Source organism: Corvus brachyrhynchos, unplaced genomic scaffold, assembly GCF_000691975.1.
Source record: "Corvus brachyrhynchos isolate BGI_N302 unplaced genomic scaffold, ASM69197v1 scaffold614, whole genome shotgun sequence".
Lineage (NCBI taxonomy): Eukaryota > Metazoa > Chordata > Aves > Passeriformes > Corvidae > Corvus > Corvus brachyrhynchos.
This window is the reverse complement of record NW_008237444.1, coordinates 332,569-355,660: the sequence shown is the minus strand read 5'-3', so window position 1 is coordinate 355,660 and position 23,092 is coordinate 332,569. Positions and strand designations below refer to the sequence as shown.

The 23,092-nt window shown below is 40.8% G+C and overlaps 1 protein-coding gene across 1 annotated transcript in view; it reads right to left on the bottom strand.

Moving 5' to 3' along the window:
* Nucleotides 1–23,092, bottom strand: part of SEMA6A (semaphorin 6A) — a 133,860-nt gene that overhangs the window by 58,378 nt on the left and 52,390 nt on the right. The window contains exons 3-11 of the mRNA XM_017731398.1: nt 21,957–22,074; nt 16,721–16,781; nt 15,189–15,251; nt 14,243–14,344; nt 11,413–11,503; nt 8,024–8,143; nt 6,879–6,967; nt 5,759–5,976; nt 2,148–2,279 (exon numbers count right to left, since the gene is read on the bottom strand). Coding sequence (XP_017586887.1) covers nt 2,148–2,279; nt 5,759–5,976; nt 6,879–6,967; nt 8,024–8,143; nt 11,413–11,503; nt 14,243–14,344; nt 15,189–15,251; nt 16,721–16,781; nt 21,957–22,074 — 994 coding nt within the window. The remainder of the gene's footprint in view (nt 1–2,147; nt 2,280–5,758; nt 5,977–6,878; nt 6,968–8,023; nt 8,144–11,412; nt 11,504–14,242; nt 14,345–15,188; nt 15,252–16,720; nt 16,782–21,956; nt 22,075–23,092) is intronic.

The following is a 23,092-nucleotide window of genomic DNA, read 5'->3' as shown; positions in this document are numbered from 1 at the left end:
CGTAGAACTAGCAATAGATGGAAAGAAGGAGAAACCAAGGACACCACCGGTTTCCTAGGTCCTTGCAAGGGCATTGACCCATCAGGCAACATTCCCAGAGAATCTGAGGGAGCAGCCTGCACCTTCTGGCACTGTGGTGTCTACGGTTTCTGTGTATCTAATCTGGAGGCCTATTTACTCCTAAATCCTAATAGCATGATTGGATTAATCCTGTTTTAATCTCAAAACTGGTTTAGTCGAGTCAACATAAATCCAAGCAAACCCTGCTGTCTGGCCAAACAGGGAAGCCCTGAAGGGCTCTGGTAGGTTTCTGAGAAATGTTAGGACCAATAGGGGCAGTAATGTTTCTGCACCATACTGAGATACCCAAGTAAGAATGACCTTATATCAAAGGTGCCTGTCATGTACTTCACTGTGAGTTAGAGGAAATTATTATTTCTATTAAGCAGATTTATGGCCAAATGTTATGTGAAACACTGTTCACTATTCATTTCCCATTGTCTCCTTCAGGCTCAGGAAGAGCAATATTACCCCATCTTCATTGTAACAGTTAACCTGCTGTTGGCTCATCCCAAACTCACAATGCAACTTTCTCTTCCTCTTTCCCACTGAAAGTGATTTCGCCTTATTCTTTTCCCCTTCCCAGCCAATATATCTCAGTAAGGTCCAAACAAATGACTTTGGAGCCCTCATGCAGCTTTGCACTCCCAAGGCAAGCTATTATGTCAACAACTTGTTTGAAACACAAAATGAAGAAGAAAATCCTGCAACACTGCTAGAAGCTGCATTACTAGGGCTTAGACTGAAAACAGACACAGAATTTACCAGATTTTCCAGTCATCTCTAGGCTCTTCTCTTGAGTGACAACTTCAGAATAAAGATGGCACAGGGATTCTACACTTGGTAAATCCAAAACATGATGGGCCAAATTTGGATTAGGCAGAAGCTCAGTGTCCACCATGGCTCTTCATAGAATCATAGGATATCCTGAGCTGGAACCGACCCATAAGGATCACTGAAGTCCAGCTCCAGCCCCCGCACAGGACACCCCAAGAATCACACCATGTGCCATGAGTGTTTTCCAAAAGCTTCTTGAGCTCCATCAGGCCTGATGCTGTGATCACTGCCCTGGGGAGCCTGTTCCAGTGCCCAGCCACCCTCCGGGTGAAGAACCTTCTTCTACTGTCCGACCTAAACCTCCCCTGACACAACTTCCGGCCATTCTCTTGGGCCCTGTCACTGGTCTCCACAGAGAAGAGATCAGTGTCTGCCCTTCCTCTTCCCCTCATGAGGAAGTTGTAGATTGCGATGAGGTTGTAGATTGTGACTCCTCCAGGCAAGCCAAGCGACCTCAGACACTCTTCACATGGTTTCTGCTCTAAGCCCTTCATCATCTTTGTAGCCCTCTTTTGGATGCCTCCTAATACCTTTAGATCCTTCTTATATTGTGGTGCTCAGCAATGCACAGAGTACTTCAGATGTTTTTTTCTTTTGAAATTATTTAAGATATCGCAAGCAATGTAAAACATGTACTAAAGTGGTAAAGCTTAAGTGAGATAAATGAATTTATCTATATACATATCAATATCTCAGAGCAAAATGCCATTGGTGTAAATGAGTTAAAAAGTGTCTGTCAACAGCAACTTGTATGAAATGATACTTGTAAGAAATATGAAGAGTGTAGTAGAGGAGATGCATGCAAACACATGGAAGCAGGGAAAACAACTCATAGGAGGAATGAAGTAAACTGAATCTCCAGTTTGGTGGAATGCTCTTTTTTTCTCTCCATAATGCATCCACTGTGGCATTTAAACTGCATGTTAATCATAGAACAGCAAACTGCAGAACTGGTGCAGGTTTTGTAATGAGATATGTCCATTACTGAACCAATTTGCAATGTGTAACTCACACCACTCTTAAGTGATTACTCTGACCAAGTGGATGCTGGCCTGATTTATGTTACACAAATCTCATTTAAGTGGAAAAAATCTCAACTGCATAGTTTAGATCCAAATTCAATTCAACTTTTACTTTACTGCTGCAACATGTATGATTGTATCTGCACCTTACAAGGCTGTTCAAATTATCAAAAAAACTTTGTAGCCTGCATAAATGAACAGAACAATATCACTATACATGAAACATACCTGGGCTTGGGCACTCGTTCATCCGGAACTGGTGTCCATGTGGAATCTGGAGACTTTTGTTCTTTAAACCTCCCAGTAAACACATTGGCAATGTCAAGCATGTCATAGGCACAGACTGCAGAGCCAGGGATGCTGCAAAGTGACATTTCCCAGAAATTGTTACTCATTCTGCAGTTATGCATAAAACCTTGAGTGAAAAATATGCTCTGTAGAAGTCTTCCTGTCACAGGTTACTCAATTCTGAACTCTGAATCTGGTACCGACGGGAAAAGCCAGCCCCATGGAAAAGCCGGAATACCAATCAGCAGGCAGCTCCTGCCAAGAGAATTTAATTCAAAGCCTCTACAGAAAGAAGTAATTGCAATAATCTTGAAGAAGGGAAAGAATCTGTGAAACTCTGGCTATCACTGGCAATGCATGAGGAGTAATGGCCAGTCTCATTCAGAACCCATTACTTGGAAATTCTAAGTCACAACATCTCTCAGTACCAACTCTTGTAGTCCCTGCCATGCCTCAAAACCACACCACAGACAGTTCAGAAGTTGGTTCTAATCAAACTGGAAGTGTGCTGCAATGTGCCATTGACCTGGCTTTTACATGTAATTTGTTCATGCTCCCACAGCCTGACATCCACAAAGGGCTCCCAGTGAAAAGGAGTTAACTATGCTCAGGAATTTGCTCTACTCAATGAAATGTAAAGAGCTTACAGAAACAAATTTGATGTTTATTTTAAGATCATAGCATTGCAAATTTCAACTTTTTGAATACTTGCATGCAACTGCATGACAGCATTGTCCAAACATAGCTATATTCTTACCTACATACTTTCTGAAAGGCTTATGGGTTTACCATGGTCAGTCGCTTGGAAGTATGAAATATTCATTTATCACTCATTCCTTTTTTTTTGTACGTGAACTACTGTATTTGTGTCTGACTTCCATCACTTAATTTTATTGGGTAAATAGCATGAACCCAGCTGGCTGAGGCTTTCAATACTGCTCTTAGCTAGTAGGTTATTACACATCAAAGAAAAAATGTAGGAACTATAATACTGTTACAGAGGATTAAGCTAAACTCCTAAAGGTATATAAATTGATAAAAAAACAACCCTTTGAATAGTAAAAAATTTCAAAATGCTTTTTACTGAAGAAAAACAACAAGTAGGGAGACAGTACAGTAGTCTTACTTTGATCTCCACAGGTTTGTCTTTTTATATGGAAGGAAACTTTAAAGCTCTTTATTAATTGATACTACACAGCAGGAGTTTTAAAAGGAGGCAGCCATACTTATGTTGATATAAGAGATGGTCAAGGATTTATTTGGACACACAGAGGACCTCTAGAAGACAGCTCAAGATCCACTCCAGCTAGAATATTTTGCACATTGCTGAATTAAGTCCTAAAGAAAAAAAACAACCATAAAATCTTGGGGTGTGTTACACACAACTGAAAGTGCTGACACCCACGCTCAACACACAACTACACACTGATGGAGGCATTGCCATGGTGAAAGGACTGCAACATCTTTTACTCTGGAGGGTGGCAGATTGCAGGATGGAGCACTGTGGGTCACAGCCAAGGAGGTCCAAGCCACCTCTAAACTATTGGACTAAAGCTCATCACTAGCTTCTGCCCAAGTGACCTCTGATGAGACTGAGGAATCTCTTTCACTTCACTCTAGAAGGAAATTTTGTTCCAGAGACCAAGGGTATTTCTTGCAACTTTACTTTAGTGGAGGAGGAATGGGAGAGATGGTTCCATGTCAAAAGTAGGTTTCATAGAACTACAGAATCACAGAACATCCTGAATTGGAAGTGACTCACAAGGGTCGCTGAAGTCCAGCTTCTCCTGCACAGGACACCCGAAGAATCGTACCATGTGCCTGATAGCATTGTCCAGGTGGTCCTTGATCTCTGTCAGGCTTGGTCCTGTGACTACTTTCCTGGGGAGCCTGTTTAGTGCCCAACCACCCTCTGGGTGAAGAACCTTTTCCTAATATCCAGACTAAACCTCTATGACTCAGCTTCCTTGAGTCCTCTTAGAGGTCACCAGAGAGCAGAGATTAGTTCCTGCCCCTCCTCTTCACCTCATGAGGAAGCTCTGAACTGCTGTGAGGTCTTCCCTCAGTCTTATCTTCTCCAGGCTGAACAAACCAAGTGGCCTCATTCACTCCTCATATGACTTCCCCTCAAGCCCTTCACCATCTTTGTAGCTCCCCTTTGGATGCTCTCCAATACCTTCAGATCCTTCTAATACTGTGGCACCCAAAGCTGCCCCCAGCACTCGAGGTGAGGCTGCCCCAGTGCAGAGCAGAGCGGGACAATCCCCTCCCTTGCCCAGCTGGCGATGCTGGGCCTGATGTCCCCCAGGACACACTTGGCCCTCCTGGCTGCCAGGTCTGCTAATAAGCTGTCTCCAAGAAGATATGCCTTCCTGTCATCTTCAGTGTCTGGCAAAACCTTGAGCCTACAAAATAGTATTTTTCTTTTTACACCAAGTACTTAGATTTTAAAATGCTTAAGGAAAAGAATTATTCATGACACACCACAGAAAATACTAGCAGAGTGGGAGGACAATCTCAATTTTGAGATAATTGTGAGACACAATCTATTTTCTGATGTTGCATCTCTATTTGTTCACCTGTTTTTACTATGCCAGATTGCATGAAAAGAGATCATTTTAGTTTAAGCCTGTATTCCCTATTGGTGGCATAATTATTGCATTGCAGTTCCTATTGTTTTGATGTCAAAAGCAGTGATTATAGATTACAGGCCCAGGCTTACTCGCATCTGAAGTCAGTCCTGGCTTTGACCAGAGGTGGCAAGGGTACAGCAAAACTAAATGAATTTCATCAATAAAATTCCTCTTTCAGCTCAAATGTTACTCTGTGAAACTGCGATATATTTTGTAATTAGAATGCTACTATTTTTTAAATTTCTCTGGGAGTTCACAATAATTAGATACAGTTATTCTTCTAATAACTTCCAGAGAAACATGCTATAAAAGTGTAAATCTCTACAAATGAACGGATGCTTTTGGATAACCATGCAAACAATGTTTTGGGTTAAACACAGAAGGTGTTCTGGGGACCCTCCTTTCCAGCAAGCAAGACCTTGGTTCTCCTGGGAGAGTCAGGGGGCAGCAGGGTCAATGCAGGGTCAAGGATCAAGCAAGAGTTACCAGGGATGCATGAAATAAAGAGAAAGAGATAACGCGGTTCTTGGAGGTTTAGATATAAACAGGACAGACTCAGTCCTTTCTTTCTGAGGAAAAAAAACCGTATTTTCTCTTTGGAATAATACTTTGCAAGTTACAAGCTGCAACACTTCTTGGTGGTTAGTGTGAACTATTCCCATAAAGAAAAGTATGTCTGAGGAATGTGTCCAGATAGTAAATGAGTGAAAGCTGCTCCAAGTCATCAGGCATGAAATGCAGTAAGCAATACCAGGGTACCTTGAAATTAAACACAAACTATCGGTAAGCACAGAGTACATAAAAATTACATTGTATGAGCAATCACTTCTTGTGCTTGCATAAAGTAAAAAGAAAGTGCAATGGAAAGCAAAACACAAAGGTAAAAGGTAAAAGGTTAAAGGTTATTGTGACTATTACCTATTATATGGAGTGGAGAATGTTGCTAAAACAACATCCCGGCCATTGAAATGGATAACATCTGTAACTGACTGCAGTATGTTAAAGTAGAAGTGTGAGTCGCCAGGAACTGAGCAGTTCAACCGAGCCTTGAGAAAGGAAGTCCACTGTTTTTCCAGCACTCGCTGAGATCCTCCCATGTCATTTTTGCAAACCTGGGCCACCCTCGGGAAAACCACCTGGAAGGAATAGAGCAAAAATAATGGAGAAAATTAAGTGTTTGCTTGAACTAAAGACTTTGTTGGAATACTGCTTTTAAAACACTTGGAATAACACAGCAAGGCGCTTAATTTAATACCACTTTTCTATAATCTGTGACAAATAAGAAACAGAAAAATTAGGCTTTGGAACAGTGTGCTATGAAAGATAAGACTGTGGCATTTACTATACAGCCATAAATCCTTCAGGAGATCTGTTCTCAACCCATATAAAACTTATTTCCATACAGACTGCTTAGCTTTCTATTTCCCCAAACAAAAGCACATTTCATATTCACAATCCCTGCAACCCACACTGCTGCTCAGATTCTTGTGTTTTCAGCACTTAAAAACTATGCAAATCTTGCTCGGCTTTTATTCCTGCTCTTCACCTTCGTGACCTTGGTCAGCTTTTCTGACTGCTTAGTCAGAGAGCTATTGTGAAATTAGCAAAAATGCAGAAAGCGTTTAATTATTCTTTGCAGAATGGCAGAGAACAAAATTCCTACCCATGTTTACTCAGCACTCTAATTCATATTTCTTACATAAAAATTTCTTCCTGCTTTGGAATCCATTTTTAACAATTATCTACTATGCTGAACTAACTACATTAGCCTTGTGCTTTTTATAATTTCAGAAAAGAGACTCCAGCATACACCATCACTGTAAGAAACCACACAGTTTCCTTTCAAGACAGTGCAATGTTTCACTCCAGCCAACCTTTTGGCTTGAGCAATAGGAATCTTCTCAAAATGCTGACCTTGTCATCATGATTTATGGTTCTCATTTCAAGGTCACTCGTAACAGCATTGGTCCAAGAATAGCGTAAGTTTTCCTCCTCCTGAATCTGACAAAATCATTCAAGGCAATGTGTTCGCCCTTACCTTTCCCATGCTGTTGTACTCCACTGCTATTTCCCGGAAGAAGAAGTATATGTAATTGCCATAGTCAACTGCCTGAACAAAGTACGGTTCTAGAAGAAAACAACAACCCAAGACATCTGATTTAGGCACCACGTACAGGATCCAGCATGCACAGAGAAGCCAAATACATTCACACTTAACATCCAGAGGTGAAATGTCTGCATTTGACAAACTTGATCAGTTTTCAGAATGAACAAATCACTGCCAGAAAAGAATCACTGTCTGGGGACAGGAGAGCTGGGAACAAGTCTGTGCAACATCACTGCAGGGTAGTTAAGTCTCTGCCACTAATACGTCTGCCCTGCATGGAGTAAGAGGAAAGGTAAACAGGCATTTATAACTGTATGCCTGAGGGGTCCAAGCAGTGCTCTTTATGGCATGCAGGCTGTGAGCTGAGGGAATAACAAACCACGTAACTGTTTCTGCCCACACGTGTCTGTAGCAGCAAGCAAAGTGGGACAGCTAAAGTTGACACCTGGCAAAACATTTCTGCATGCAGAAAAATACTTGAAACTATGGCTTTGCTCTCTGTTAAAATCACTCCAAATGCTAACAATTCTTAACACCTACATGAAGATAAACAGCACGGTCCTTAACAATGAGGGCATTTACAGCACAGAAATTGCCTAATTCAATGGCAGCAATACAATCCTTAAGAACCGTAACAGAAAGGCTTTGTGCAATATCCCCATAATTTTAGTTTCATTAATGAATCTTAACATTACAGGACAAACCTTCTATACTTCATAAAGCCTTGATTGTTACCTAACAGCGCTGTGGCAGGAATATTTTCAAACACAGCCCAAGTACACAGAGCCCTGCAAGGTCCAACTTTTACATCCAACAGATGTAAACTGGTGGATTTCAGCTTGGAAAGCTCACTGTAATACATATTCTGATATACCCAGCTCACAGCTTCTGTCAGGTCCAGTAACTTTGGGTCAGGAGAAGAGTGAAAGAGATAAACAGATCAGTGTAAGCAAGAGATGTAATCTACTTCCTTCTTTCTGCCAGAAAGCATTGGTGAAATGACATGACAAAGAGGTCTGTCAGAAATCCAAGACTCCTCAGAGATGCTGCTTTTTTCTCCTTGTTTGTTTATCTACCTTTCAACCACTTGGAGTCATGTTTAACTGTCCGCAGGGTTGGGCTGTCTCCAAGGCTCCGGTATATTACTGCATCTATTGCAAGGAAGTCGGTCACTGTGGCAGAATACAGTTTTCCCTCTGGGGAGGAAGGAAAGAAGAAACAAGGGGGGAGGAGCATTAGAAATAATAAAATTGCCTTCTCTCATCAGTCACATGAGAAGGGGGGAAACAAAACCATCACAGTCTACTTAGGAACACTGAAGGAAGGGAAAAATCCAGCTAGGTAAATGGAACTGAGTACTGAACAAGCAAGTCACTCACCACTTTGCAAAATGGTAATTTCAGAGGGCTGCTATAGGAGAAAATAACCTTATGGAATAATTCTTCCTTGTCTTAGGTATGTCACACTGAACTACTCTATCCAGTCACATGTTCCTAGTTAAATGCTCAGAAATTCTGCCTAGGTATGTCAACAAAACAAGCATAACAGAACTCTTAGTTTTAACTGGGAGTGCAAACCAGACAGGGCTTGAAGACTGTGAGCTAATTGACACTTATGAAAATTTCTCCCCTTGAGAGCACTTCTGCTCTGTCAGAGATCACTAACAAAAAATTAAATAGCATGCTGGGAGCCATGCTGAAACAGGAATGCAAAGAGATGGGGGAGGATTGCCCATCAATATTTCTTTTCTAGCATGTATTTTAGGCATTTCCTGCATGCATTATGCATTCCTCTCTCCTAAAGAATGGAGGAGAAGTGATAAGAAAGGGCCTACAAAATGGCACCCAAAGGACAACCAAAACAAACAAAACTATAAGGACATAAAAGCATAAGCCTCAGCAACATTTTTAAATTTAATTTTTTGTCTAATCTGTTTGCAGGTCATGGTAACTGTACAGGACTGTTTTCATGTGTGAGATAGGTCTTGGAACATGCTGTCTGCTAGAACCACAAGCACTGCAGCACGAGCACACCAACTTGTGTCTCTATTGTGTCTGCATAAAAATCAGAATTGTCTACATCTCCTTCGACAGAAATTATGTTGGTGCCTTAAAGGCACCAGCACTGAGGACATACCCAGGACAAAGCAGAGAGGCTTCTATTGGTCAAGCACTCCTCACTATACTTTAACCCAACATTTAATTTAAGACTGAGAGGGAATCTCATTAATGCATAGGACTATCTCAAAGGCAGCTGCCAAGAGGATGGTGCCAGACTCTTTTCAGCGGTGCCCTGTGACAGGACAGGCCGTAAACTAAAACACAAGAAGATCCACCTCAATACAAGGAAGGATTTCTTTACATTGAGGGTGGCAGAGCACTGGAACAGGCTTCCCCCAGAGGTTGTGGAGTCTCCGTCTCTGGAGACATTCAAACCCCACCTGGGCACATTCCTCTGTCACTTGCTGTAGGTGACCCTGCCTTGGCAAGGGGGGTTGGGCTGGATGATTTCCAGAGCTGCCTTCCAACCCTAACAACTCTGTGAGTCTGTGAATTTCAGCTCCAGATTTAAAGTTCAGACTGTTTTTTATTAGGAGGACTGTATGCTTTGTTCTGACTTATGCAATTCTTGTCCTTATTTGGCTACCTAAGAATGATAATTTTTTCTTAGCAAAACAGAAAAAATATTTACAGCATGCCTTCCCTCCCCCCCATCCCCCAAATTCAAAATAGAATAAAAAGCTGAATTGTTTAGATAGAGATGTCTGAACTCATGTTAATACAGCCACATATTTATTTTCTTTCCTGCCAAGTTCCTGTGACCAACTACAATTCACACATATCAGCTGCAATAGCTGCAGGCTGCAAGAAGAGCCATATTCATGTAAGTGCATCCAACAAACTCAGATGACCTGGATTAGTGCCCTAAACTGTTCTGAAACTGTTTTTCACTGCACTCTGAAAAGTTAGCACAGGTATCAATACGTATGACACATAAAACAGTGATTTTCTGAAGCCAGAAGATTTATGGGGCATATTCTACAAATATTTATTTGAATTGTATCAAATTTATTCTGAATCACCATGAGGGAGCATGATCCTTTCTATAAATATTCTCTTTACTTTCAAATAATGTGAGGGTTTCTTCAGCAACAAAGCCGGAGTCATCTTACTGAACTTCATCTGCATTCAAAGTGAATGTTTACAGTGGGCTGGTCATAAATGCTTTCTTGGCCAGTACAGTGAGAAAGACCCTTCTGAAAGGTCATTCAGACTGCACTAAGGATAGGGAGTCTGAGATATACGGGAAAAATGTTTCTCTGAAGGTGTTTCTCTTTTTCCATGCTTTATGAATTACCTGCTACAATTAGAGAATTTCTACTATATATTCCTGTGACTGTAATTAAGAAATCACATAATACCACTATCATCATCACCATTATTTTTGAAACAAAAGGACCTATTTATTTACACTATAAAGAGTTAAAAAAAAAATTGAAATAAAAAAAATTGAAATAAAATCTCTCCTTTGTGAGGCAGATGATGATACCTCTAACAGAGTAGTACTTAAGAGAGCCCTTTGGGTATAGACCCATTTGAGAATGGCTGAAATACTTGCACATTCTCAATCTTCAGAGAAATAGCTTAAGTATTTCCATGTAAGCACCCAGGCTCTGCTTTATAGCATCACACCTGCTGAAGAGGACTCACATTACCATGGATGACTTCTTTATTATCTTCACCACCTATCTTACAGCTAGATCTAGGAAAAGATCAGCAGGATTCACACTAAGAGAAGTTCAATAAAGAAACAATTTAATCAGGAAGTCATGAAGAGATAGACAAAAATACCACACAACCAACAGCCAAAATTAACCTCATTTATAAGATCTCACTTTTTCTAACTATTATAGTAGAAATCAGAGCTAACACTGTTCTCCTGCATGCAGCATAAATTACCACTGACCAATAAAGTTCTCTCCTTTGTCTACAGCAGCTCGTAAGACCATATTAAGATGTTTTCAGGTTAAAAAAAAAAATCCCCTTCCCCTTCCTCCTAGATCTAGAAAAGGGCATGCCACAGCATTTTCCCTAACTTCCTGTTATTATGAATATATCCTGCTTAATTCTTATTAAAGCTTACACAAGCTTTGACTTCCTTTGACGTTCATAGAAGCTGGATGCAGCCAGAAATGGTGCCTTACACTGGCCATATTATCAAGAATACAGGAAATACTGAAATATTGATCCAGGAAACTGAGGCTTCATGCAATGTTGATGATAGTGAGCTCCAGAGATAGGAAGGCTTTTTTGCTAGGGATTTCCTTATGCCCCCTATTTTTAGTCACTGTTCACTCCCCTTGACACTTTAGATTTAGGCATTCTGGGCTCAAGCAAGAGGCACAGCGTTCTCACAAGCCTGGACTGCAGAACAAAAAGTAAAAAGTTTGTTTCTGTCATTTTACCTGCAAACAATGCAACGTTGGCATGCTTTGCATCATAGGGGCACCTGGCCATTCCACTGAATTCTTCTTCCAGGTACTCCAAGGTATCCATCTGAAAAATGAAAGGGAGCTCCTCAGATAGAGAAACAAAACTTCTCACCCAGAATGAGGCTTATGACAGTGTTTCCTCTTGTCAGAGCAGAGGAGAAGGCCCTTTCTCTAACTTTACTCCTGACTATGAACTAAAAACCTGACAAGAATCATAGTAATAAATAAAAGGAGTCTGAAAAAAGTATGCCCAGTAAGTCAGGAATTCTTTTGGAGCTAATCACTCTCACCTTGACACATTTTACAAAAGTCTTCAGTCTATATTTTATCTGTACACAAGTTTTGTGTTTTGAACTTTAGCAGGCTATGTGGTGTGTGGTTCTGGCAAGGCTCCAAAATTTATCCTCAACAGTGACCCAACAGAAGCGCTCTTAGACACAGAAAAGACTGCAAACCACAGCAGTCAGAAGAAACAACACTAGGACAATTATCTCTGTGTGCATTTTTCTCCCCCAAGTTCAGAGATCCTTCTGCTCTAGTCTCAACAATCGTGCTCTCTTCCTTGATTTGCATATTCAGAAAGAGGCTCCTCAAGTTTCACTATATCAGTTGAGGTCTGTGTCACAGAGAAATCCTCTTAACATCAGGCAAGAATTAGTCGGTGCAGGAATTGTAAATTCTGAGGCTTATATGTAACTCCTGGGAAATAAATTCACCCTGGGCACTGATAATGACACAAATATACAGATTGACTATACATGAAGTTCAAGCAGGTTTAGTGAGCTAAGGGAGAATCGTACACCTCTTACCTCTTTAAGATTCTTATACTACTTTATTTTGGGAATAAGAACCTTTGTAGCATATTCAGGTTACTTGTCCAGCTCATACCGTATAGATCACATACAGTAAAAATTCACAGAGCATGAAAAATAAGCCACATCACCCCATCAACAACTTAAATCAACTTTCAATTCATATGTTACAGCTTCTAAGTCTCTCGGTGTATGATTTGGCATCATTTGTTTTCTGTCATATACTCTTCCTGGTCAAAATCCAGTCTGAGGGGAGTTAGTTGTGTTTACTCAAAGTCTGAAAAGCATTTCATGTGATAGTGAGAGGAAATGAGTTACAGTCCTGAGTAACTTTTCCTGCACCAAGCTCCACACCCTGGGCTCATCCTCACAACCATTGGCATGCTTAAGGGACAGCCTTGCTTTCTGTTTGGCACGTTTAGTTCTCTCTCTGTATAATGAAGAAATACATGGAGGAAAAGCCAGGGCAGGTGTTACAGAGGGATCATTATCCAGCCCTGCATCACGGGGAATGAAAATTCTGGAGTAAGGGTGAGGAAGCCATTTATATGCCTCACATGAGGATGCCAAAGAAATCGGTAGTTGTATCTAAAAGACAACTTCCTAGCAAGGGGACTGGCTGAGATTTGTTAGCCTCATTAATGGCATTCAGAGAAAAAAAATTACAAACTGTACTAGAAGACGAAATACAGCCCTGAGAGATCAAGAAGCTTCATTGCATACTAGGAGCAGGCAAGGAAAGAAAGAATAAAATAAACAGCTGTTAACAGAGCAGCTAACTGTACCTCACAGTTACCATGACAGGCTTGTATTCTTACTCAAATTTGGTTCTTCCTCCACTCCCTGGAAGAAAATGCTACCCTGCTCTTCTCTCCCATGTTTTCTAAACTGCAGCCAATATAGTGGCTAAATGAGGTAAAGTAGCATTGCACAAAAATCAAGGAAGAGCAGCAGACACAGTGAATACCACTGGGGAAGTAGTTTTCCTGGATGTTAACGTCTTTATTCTGTTTTTTTACTGTAACTCTGAACCCAAAAACTGAATGAGAATTGTGATTTTGTCAGGAGCAGCATTAGTAAAACTGATTTTTATTTTTCCAGAAAAAAGATGAGAAATGACTTGTGGGACATAACAGTGCCTAGAAAAGCAGAACCTGGATGTCAAATGCCTAAACAAATTCATTTCGAAGCTACTCCAGAGACATCCAGTGTTGGGAGTCATATCACAATACAGTGGTGAAAGCCTAAAAAAATGGCAAATATTTGAATGAAGGGGTCCTGTTGGGATGCAGATTACTGAGACACACTATGCCAAAGGAATAAATTGGCTTCAGGGCATAATGTCAAGAATGCATGGACCAGCACAGTTTTCTACACTGCTCTAGATAACGTTTTGGCTTTGCAGATCCCCAGCTAGTGAGGAATACCTCACTGTTCTGCTGTATTGTTCCTTGTGGAGATTTGCTCTTCAAACATTTCCACAGCACACAATCCCATAGGATCTCCTCAGTGTCCCTATCCAGGGGACTCACAAGAAACTCAGGTTTTGCTTGCATGGCCTGAAGCATCCTGAGAACTGGTTTTGAGATTGAGAACAGTACAACATAAATTTAAAAACATGCTACTCAGAACCAATAACCCCCAATATTAGTCTATGACTTGATGTGGGTGTCAGTGGCAAGCTGAGGAACTTTCTCAGGAGTGACTACATCCACAAGCAAGGATCTGAAGGACTCCGCGCCTATGGAGGACAATGTAAAGTGGCAATAGTCTTGATGTGCAGGAGTTGCAAAGAACTACGTCTTTAGTCTGAGATATTCTCAGAAACCCAATCAACATTGAACTTGGCAGCACTGAAATAAGTCAGGATAAATGTTTCAGAGTTGAGTGGTGCACAGTTGAATGACAACCTCGTGCTGCTGCCAACATAGTCACAATAAATCCAACCAAAAGACAAGGCATAAGGGAAATCCCAGAAACAGATTACATACCTTGTAGTTTCTGCAAGAAGGGTTGAATGCATTCGTTCCGCAGATAAACAGTGTATCCTCATTTCTTTTTAGGAGAACCTTAATAAAGTTATGACATTCATCCTGAAGAAAAATAATAAAATCTATTTCAACTACTGAATTTTGGGGATCTGTTTTTATGTTTAAGCCGTGATATTTCATTGTCAGGTTTAAAATTAAATTGGCTGGTACCAAATTGGCTGTGATATTCTGGCCGTATTTTGTCTATGTTTAACTGACAATGAGCAAGTTCTAATTAATTTATATTCTAGTGGTTTAAAAATTACAAAGAACTGAAAATACAGCATTCGTATCACAGGTCTTAGTTTGCTGTTGTTGACAAAGGTGAATTTTGTTTGAAAACTGTTGCTTTCCTCAAGAGTGAAAAGTCTGATCTTTTTGTCACCCATGTTGCTGTCACACAGTGACATCACCACCACTATATACTGGCATAAAGTATCTGTAACTAGAAGGGGAAGTAGATGTAAGTAATCAAAGAGTCTGCATCTAATTATGATACTACTTGTGCCAGTCATAGGTTACAGTAGGGCAAAACTGCTGTGAGAAATAGTCCTTCTACAACAACCACACACTTGTGCTTTCTGATGCTTTGCCTGAACTCAGTAAATTCCCACAGGGTTATGGACAGCAGCACTTGGCTTTTGAAGCAATGGTAAGCAAAATCAGTAAGCATTGTCACCTTCTCAATGCCTTAAGTATTTCAGGGTATTGCTGTGGTTTCTGTCGTAATATTTTACCACTTTCAAAGTCAACTATTTTTGCAAATTAAAGCCTTCAGTAAGTTGATGGAAAAGGCAATTACTGGTAAGAAGTGAATGGCATGATCCATTCCACATCACAGTCAGCAGCCTGAGATAATAGTGATGCAACTAAAGTGGCAGTTGCAGAAGAAATGAAAATTGCCTACCTTATGTTTTCCCTTCATTCTGCATGTGTCTACATCAGCTTGTCTAGATTTCCATGTCAATTTCTGCAAGATTCAAGAAAAATCAATTAGAACTCAGAGGTTTTTTACTTTTGATTTCAGAAGTAGAAATCCCTTAGAGGAAACTAGCTTTTGAACATACATATATTGGAAGTTTTTTGCACTCTTTCTTCATGATTAATTCACCACAACAATGAAAGTTCAGTGATGTGGAGTGTTCATTTGATTTTGTTTTGCCACCAATTCATGAGACTGGAAACCCATTCCTCTTTTTTTAAAGCCCAAACTAACAGAATTCAACAATAGGCCAACTTTGAAAACCGTGTACTTTTCTTAAAAGTACTAGATATTCTCTTCTTTTAATTAATATTGCTTACAAATCAGAATTATCATTTACGGACTATGAACCTTCACTGGATTCTAAATGAAATATGCAGTCTCAAAGACGACATTTTAGATCTGGAAAGAAATCAAATCCAGGTAATTCTTACCACTTCAATTCATCTAACAAGCTCAAAGAGTTTTCCACCTGTCAAGACATATCTGACTTTATCTGCTAACAGTCTTCCTCCAGAACATTTACAGGTAAATCCCAGCCATGATTTTTTTTTGAGATGAGTTTCAAAAAAGGTCAAATGTGGAAGGCTTATTAATTATAATAAGACTTTGTTTAAAATCATGTGGGCTAAGATGGTATCACCTTAGACACTATTGCCATGATAGTTCTCACAGTGTTCTTGATGAGTAAACTGAGGGGTCCAAGCTGAAAGAGTAACCATGAATGTTTATTTCCATTATAAGCCTAGGCCCTCACTCTTTGATGAGTAAAAAGTTCATCTTCAGCATCATTCACAGTTATAATGAAGCACTGTCCCCTCCTCCAGTGGAATTCATCCAATGCCCAAATTTGTATGATCTTCTGCTGGACCAAGGCTGTGTTTAACATATTTACACAATATGAATACACTGCAAAGGAGCTGAAGGGAGATTATTTTCAGTATGTTCATGTTAATATACAATACAGTAATGTAGACAAAGCCTTTCTTAGTTTGAATGCAACTTCCCATGGAGATAATGTGAATACATCTACAAAATGACGTTACAGTGAGATTTTATTTAGTCAGTTCTTGCATGAGTGAAAAAAATTTGTGCGCATGTAAATATGTAACTTGCTTTTTGTGATGGAAGTTTCAGTAGATGTAATTGGGATAGTATAGCTGTTATAGAAAACTGCTGCATATAAATGAAGAGATGTTTGACAGATGTTTCATCAGGGACCTCACCGTATTTCAGTACAGATTGCTTATCAGCCCAGCTAAATCACTTATCAGAAATTCACAGAGGACAAGATTGCTATTCTAGCTCTCCCCAAATATGATTAGCAATACCATCTTACTTGCTTATTATAGTTTTACAGCAGTGCTGGCAAGTTCTTTAAAACAATGTCATCATCCTATTTTATCCTAGCTTGTTCTAGTGTCCTTGGTTTCTGGGTGATGATAAAAGCTACTTACTTTGCTAAAATAAATTTCTTCTGTATGTGATGTGTCCATATCAACAGTATAAATATGGTCCCTGTAAACAAAAGGAAATGAAGTCAAATGGAGTAGTCAGACAGTTCATTTTCTGTAAGAGACCTATCTGTCACCAGATAATCCACAATCCACTTACAAAAAATCACAGGTCTTACTAGGAAACATTCCTGGCAGCATCTCCTGCTTCTCCCACAAAAGCATTTTCACATATAAACTGTTTGCCTTCCCATCAAAAAAAAAAAAAGGTACTACAAAACTTCGGAATAAGGTTCTTTCCCAAAAGCAATTATTTGAACAAATGAGATTTGGGAAAGTAGATGAGTCTCACATGATTTCTGCTCTATCAGTCATACAGCAGATTCCACAATCTAGCATGCAGATGTTTTTCTGTATCTTGAAATCAGCTGCAATAGCTTTTAGGCAGCCTTTGCCAGATTCCTGGGCTAGCAGTCACTGAGTCACATTTAGCCATTCAGGGTTAAAAAGAGGCTAATCTTTTCTTTTTACTTTTTTCTCCCTTTCCCTTTCCCTTTCCCATTCCCATTCCCATTCCCATTTCCCATTTCCCTTTTCCTTTCCTTTTCCTTTCCTTTTCCTTTCTTTTTTCCCTTTTAATTATATGTCTAACCTTAGCTGTTATAATTTGATTGACAATATGGTAGACAAAAGGCTGACAGACAAAAAACTATTCCCAGAAATCATTCTTCTTTTCACACACTGCTGGCCAAACTAAACTGTAAAATACTTCTCTAAAAAATGTTCCCACTTTTTTTCTTGCATTTACTTTCCTATTTTCCTGAGAACCTGTCCCTCTCTACAATTAGCTGCGAATCTCTTATTGGAAAGAAGAAATAGACACAGGTATTCAGGTAAAGAGATATTTTTAGACATTCTTCTCCATGTCAGCTGAGAACAAGGATAGCTCTGTACAGAACTCAAAAGTTGAAAAAACTCACCAACCCACAACACTGTAGTAACCAGCACATCAAACTGGGACTGACACCTCATTTTTCCTTGAAATAAAATTGGATTTTTTTCAACATGCAGGAAGCTGCACAGCTGATGCAAGATCCACGGCACTGGAGGGGTTTGCTAAAAGCACTATACAGGCTGTTTCCATTTTAGAAATCCCTGTTCTGAAGGTTGGCTTCATTTTATTGGGTTTTGGGGAAACAGTGCTAGTCTCTTTAAATAAGGTAAAAAAAAAAAAAGAAGGAATACTGCTACAAGAGAAGTAACACCTCTCAGGTGGGGAAAAGAGGCAGCACTGTGGTAGGGAGCTGGCTTTTAAAAATTTGTCTCCTGTGGAGCTTGAGGCTGTTTGCTTTGTAAGATGCCAAATCGAGGAGTTGACGGGTTTTCTTCTCCTCCAGACTGTAAAACCAGAACTGTCATTTACTTCCAAGATTGGTTTAATACTTCAGTTTGTTATTTGCCTGACTTCAGTTACAGAGCAGTGGTCAGGGTTGGTTCTGGAATAAAATTATCTATTAGTACAATATCAGCTTCATAGATTACGTCATGGTTCCCCTTTTATGTGCATTGCTCTTTATTGCTGTCACTCCTCCTATATAAAAGGGGGGGGGGAAAAAATCTCTTGAATTGCAAATGAAGTGCGGGTAGACCTCTAAAAGCCTTCTTCCTGTACAGCTCTTGGTTTTAATCATCAGCCTCCCTTTCCAGAGGTTATAATTTTTCTTTTTCAACAAGACAATTAGAAAATACAGTGGTGGTGCTCAGAACGAGTAGGGTTATTTAGTTTCACTCTCAATAAAACAGCCTTCAGAAGACTTTCTGGTTCAAGAAAGGGTTCAAAGGAAACTCAGATGCTAAGTTACGGGATTATTGGAAAGAAGGTTAGCATCAGGAAAATTACATATAATTTTCTCATGCCACAGATGAAACACAGTTGCTGACAGTGTCAGGAGAGAGCGAAAGAACTGTCAAATTCAGAGGAGGACTCCCTAATCACAGAAAACGTGGGATTGTCCTCTCCCTCCTTTTCCCGCTGCTGCCCAACTCCTACTATCTACTAGCTGTGGTATGTGTACAGTTTGCTGCTAATTAAGTTATTCTAACACAAATTTACTTAATCCTAGAGCTTACATTTCTCCCACCTCCAGTCAGCAGAACGGAGTTTTGTTGCCATGGCACAATCTTGTCGAGGAAGGGAATTTAAATAATGCCACCGGCTGTGCACGACCCTTGGCGCTTGGCGCATGGTTTGGAAACATGTAACTGCAAATGAGGAGCGAGCCATCCTAGCCCCTGCTCCTCATCTGTTCCCTTCATATGCACGGGGTGGCAGGTAATGTGAACAAAAGCTGCCACTGCACGAGACAATGGGAGGAGGAGACATAGCAAACTTAGAAAAGGGTGTGTGTGCCTGGGTGTGGGTGAGCTCGAGAGAGATGGCGTGCGAGTATCCTTCCCATGAGAAAAAAGACGACAGAGCTGGTCCTTTGAGACTGGAAGCCAGATATTCAGACAGTAAAGCTTTATGGCCTCTGGCTGAGTTACTCTGATTTATATTGGCTGCGTATCTCTGCCTGATAATATGAAATAATGCCTTTCTGCAGCGACACAAAACTTTATTTGGTAATAGCTAATACAGGAGTCATGTATCCCATGTGACAAAACAAGTAGCGAACTGACAGAAATTTTAGTCTATGCCAGTTTCCCATTAATAAAATGTTAACATTTCTCAAATCTGAGTTTCTGCTGCACTGAAACTGTCTGCAAAAGTCAACACTGGATCTTCTAAAATAAGCAAACAAAAAAAACCCCAACCTAAAATAAAAACTTTCAATATTTAACCATTTGTTTTGATTGTTTTTTCAGATAACTGGTAAAACATAAACTTAGGATCACTATATTTCAATGTCTAAAAAAAGCATGAGAGCAATATCTCATATAACAGACCGAAGACTTATGTTAGCTACAGTTTTCAATGAATCTTGTTACCAAAGTCTTCGGCAAACATCTTTGATTGTGTACAAATTTGCTTTCAATCTCTAGATTTACTACTGCCTCTGAAGGAGATGCAGTATTTGGGTTACAAACTTTCATTCACACTAGATACTGAAGGATGACTCATTTTCTGAAGTTTGTTACTTAAAGATAAAAATTATCTTTGAATTTTAACTTGTATCACACAGCCTTGTCAGACCAGGAAGGACTTTATTCAGCAACAAGGAGGGGAGAAAGAATACGTCAAAGAGGTTTTGAGTTACCAAAGGGAAAAAAGTGTAAGAAGATTTTTTTCGTGCTTGTGTAAGTAGAAAACAGACCAGGTCTTTATTCTTTTTTGTAGGTCACACAACCCTAGGACTATATAAGCACTCTCATTGTAGCAAGTTGTTTTACACAAATAGGGAAGAATGCATATTCACATACTAGTACACGTTATCCCCCAAACATTAGCATTCTTCATATAATTTGTGCACACAGTGGTTTCATATCCCAGAACCATTCTCTGGGTTTTCCTGCTGTAATGCCAGTTGCTTGGGCACTGTGACAGTCTAATTGCATCAATCTCAGTCTGAGAACAAACTAGGAAAACAGCAGAACAAAATCTGCAAAGCAGATTTACCACCGTCTCACTGCAAATAATTTCCTAATTTAAAGGAAAACAAGTAAGGAAAGCAAAGGGAGCTCAGCTATGAAAAGGAAGAAATCCTGCCACCACCTTTCAAACTTACTCAACCCTCTGCCCTGCCCCACTCATTATCCCACTAAACACAGCAAAAATACTAATGTCTGAACTCAGGCAAAGCGCAGGGCTTTGCCACTTGCTGCAGGGCTGACCTCTCCTTGTGCCCTATGACCAACACCACCGCAGCTCCTGTGGAAGGATACTTGCTCTCTGCCTGGACTGGATGCAAGGTCTTGGCGTGAGAACCCTGAGCTCTGCCAGCCAGACCCCATGCAGAGCAGGGTATGCAAGGAGCCCGAGGAAGCTGTGATTATCCAGAGCAGCTGCGATGGCTGGGTAGGGGAACAGGTGTGCTCTTCTAGCAGCCAGGGACTGAGAATGTCACTCAGTGACCATGCTGGTGTAATGCAATTACCAATTACGTGGTGCCGCATGGAGATCCACAGGGAGCTTTCCCCCACAGGACACATCTGACCACCCAGAAGATGGGGAGTGGCTGCTTGCGAGGAAAGCCAGGCAGCTCCCAGCGGCTGCCAAGGGCTTTGCAGACAGGGCTGGTGGTGAGAGGCTGCCTGTTCAGCAGCTGTTCCCCTTCACTCCTGGCCATCCCACCCACCACTTCTCCCATCTGCAGCAACAGCCTGGTTTTATGTGGCACATGTGGAAAGGTGCGTATTTTTCCAATGGAGGACCAGAAAACAGGCAGAAAACAAGCTGCTACTTGAGAGGCAGCTTGCAGGGAGGTCCCAAACAGAATCTGGGTCCAAGAGCTCCTAAACTGGACTACCCACCCTTGCTAATCAGTACCACCCACCCTTGCTAATCTGGACTCATCTTGCACTCATTTTACATCTCTAATGTAATTCCCACTCTAAGATCCTCAATCTTCTTTGCTAACAACAGGTAGGGAGATGAAGTGTTAATATCTGATCTGTGCCAGGTTGGCAGCTGTGTAATGGGTGTAGCTCCATTGAGGCCGACAGTGCAAGATGAGCTAGGCAAACTGAATGGGTGGCTCTATGTGCAATTTTATAAAAAGAGGTGCTCATGTCTGCACAGTATAGCTCTCCAAGCAAGACACTAAATTCAATTAACCTTTCAGAATCATGTTTGCTTCTTTTTTTGGTCTTAAGGTATTAAAAACATGCCTAAATCAGCAAAATTGCATTCTAATAACACTTATCAAAAAATGCATTTGTGCACAGAAGAATTATACTCTAAAATTTGTCATTTTTGGTGAGCTCAGGCGGAATAAAAGGATGAGGATGGAACTGCTTTTCCACGGAACTAAGTTATTTCTCTGGCAACTTCCCTCTTGCAGGTTTCAAAGGAAGGCAGACGCATGCAGTCCTAAAACACAGGTGTAGCATATCACAAAACTTTGGCTGACCTCCTAGCAAGGTTTCTAATATGCCTTTCTAACAGGCTGCAAAACTCTCTCTGAGTGTAACAGTCCTAAAACTAATGTGTCCATCGGAGAAAAACTCAGAATATTCCTTGTCTTCTCCTTCCTCCTCTTAAAGCAGTAAGAGAGGATTGGTGAAGCAGGAGATTACTGACCTAGCAGCAACGTAGAGGGTCCTGTTCATGACCATGACAAGCTGGATGTCCAGCCGGTGCCTCTGTGTGGTGTTCCGCCCTGGTTTGTGACCCACAAACACCGGATACTGTCTTGTATCTGTAGGAAGGAAAAAAATCAACAGGGTCAAAAGAGAATAACAAACTGAAATTGTGCTAACATGAAGCACCGAGTGGCCCAGCTATAGCCAAAACCTGTGGTTTCTGTTGTGTTCTGGAAGCACACCCTGAGGCTGGAAGGCATGAGCACAGAGAGCTGGAGAGTTCTTCAAGGTTACAGTCCTTGCAGCTGCAAAGGTGAAAGTCATCACCTTTGTAGAAGACAAAAACTGTGAGTTGTTTTAAGTATAAATCTGTTCTGGAGCTCTTGGCACACAGGTATATGGCACTTTCTCACAGTTTTTCTTTCACTGCTTGCAGAGCTTAAATGCTTGCTCCTGGCTGCCAAAGCACGTCTATCAGGACAAAGCTGTCCCACAGTGGCCCATCAATCACCACCATGACTGGACTGGTAGTGGCTAAAGGAAAAGCCTTGGCTCCCCTTGGTTCAAACTGCCAGTTCCTTGGGTTTTCTACAGGACTGGACTGCTGTCACAGAGCAGCTGCGGGGATTTCTGAGAAATGGTGGGAAATCACCACTTGAACTTATGAAGTGAAAGTCACTGCACATTATTTTGGCAACTAGTCTGATGCTCCAGTCCTGGCAACTGGACAGTAATACTGATTGGAATCCCTGTACTGGGCTTATGCTATCAACAACTCAGCTTCCTCCCCACCTCTACCAGTCACCCAGAGCATTTATTGTCTATTCTCAATATTTTTTTGGGTGAGAACTCAGCATACACAGGGTGTTCCACTGCTCCTCAGATAAGTGTACAACCTGTAGCAACAGGGAACACTTCTGATCAGGGCCACTTCACATTCACACACATCATATGATCATGGCATCCAGGTGCACAAACAAGGAGCTAATTAAGTAAATAAAAAGACAGAAGACAGGAGGAGGATGATCCTCTGATGAGCATTATCACTGCAGAACTGCTGCAAGTGCATGTTAGACAGGGCTGACAAGCATCTAGCTATGCCTTTTCCCCATAAATTTTTCCCAGAAAATTGCA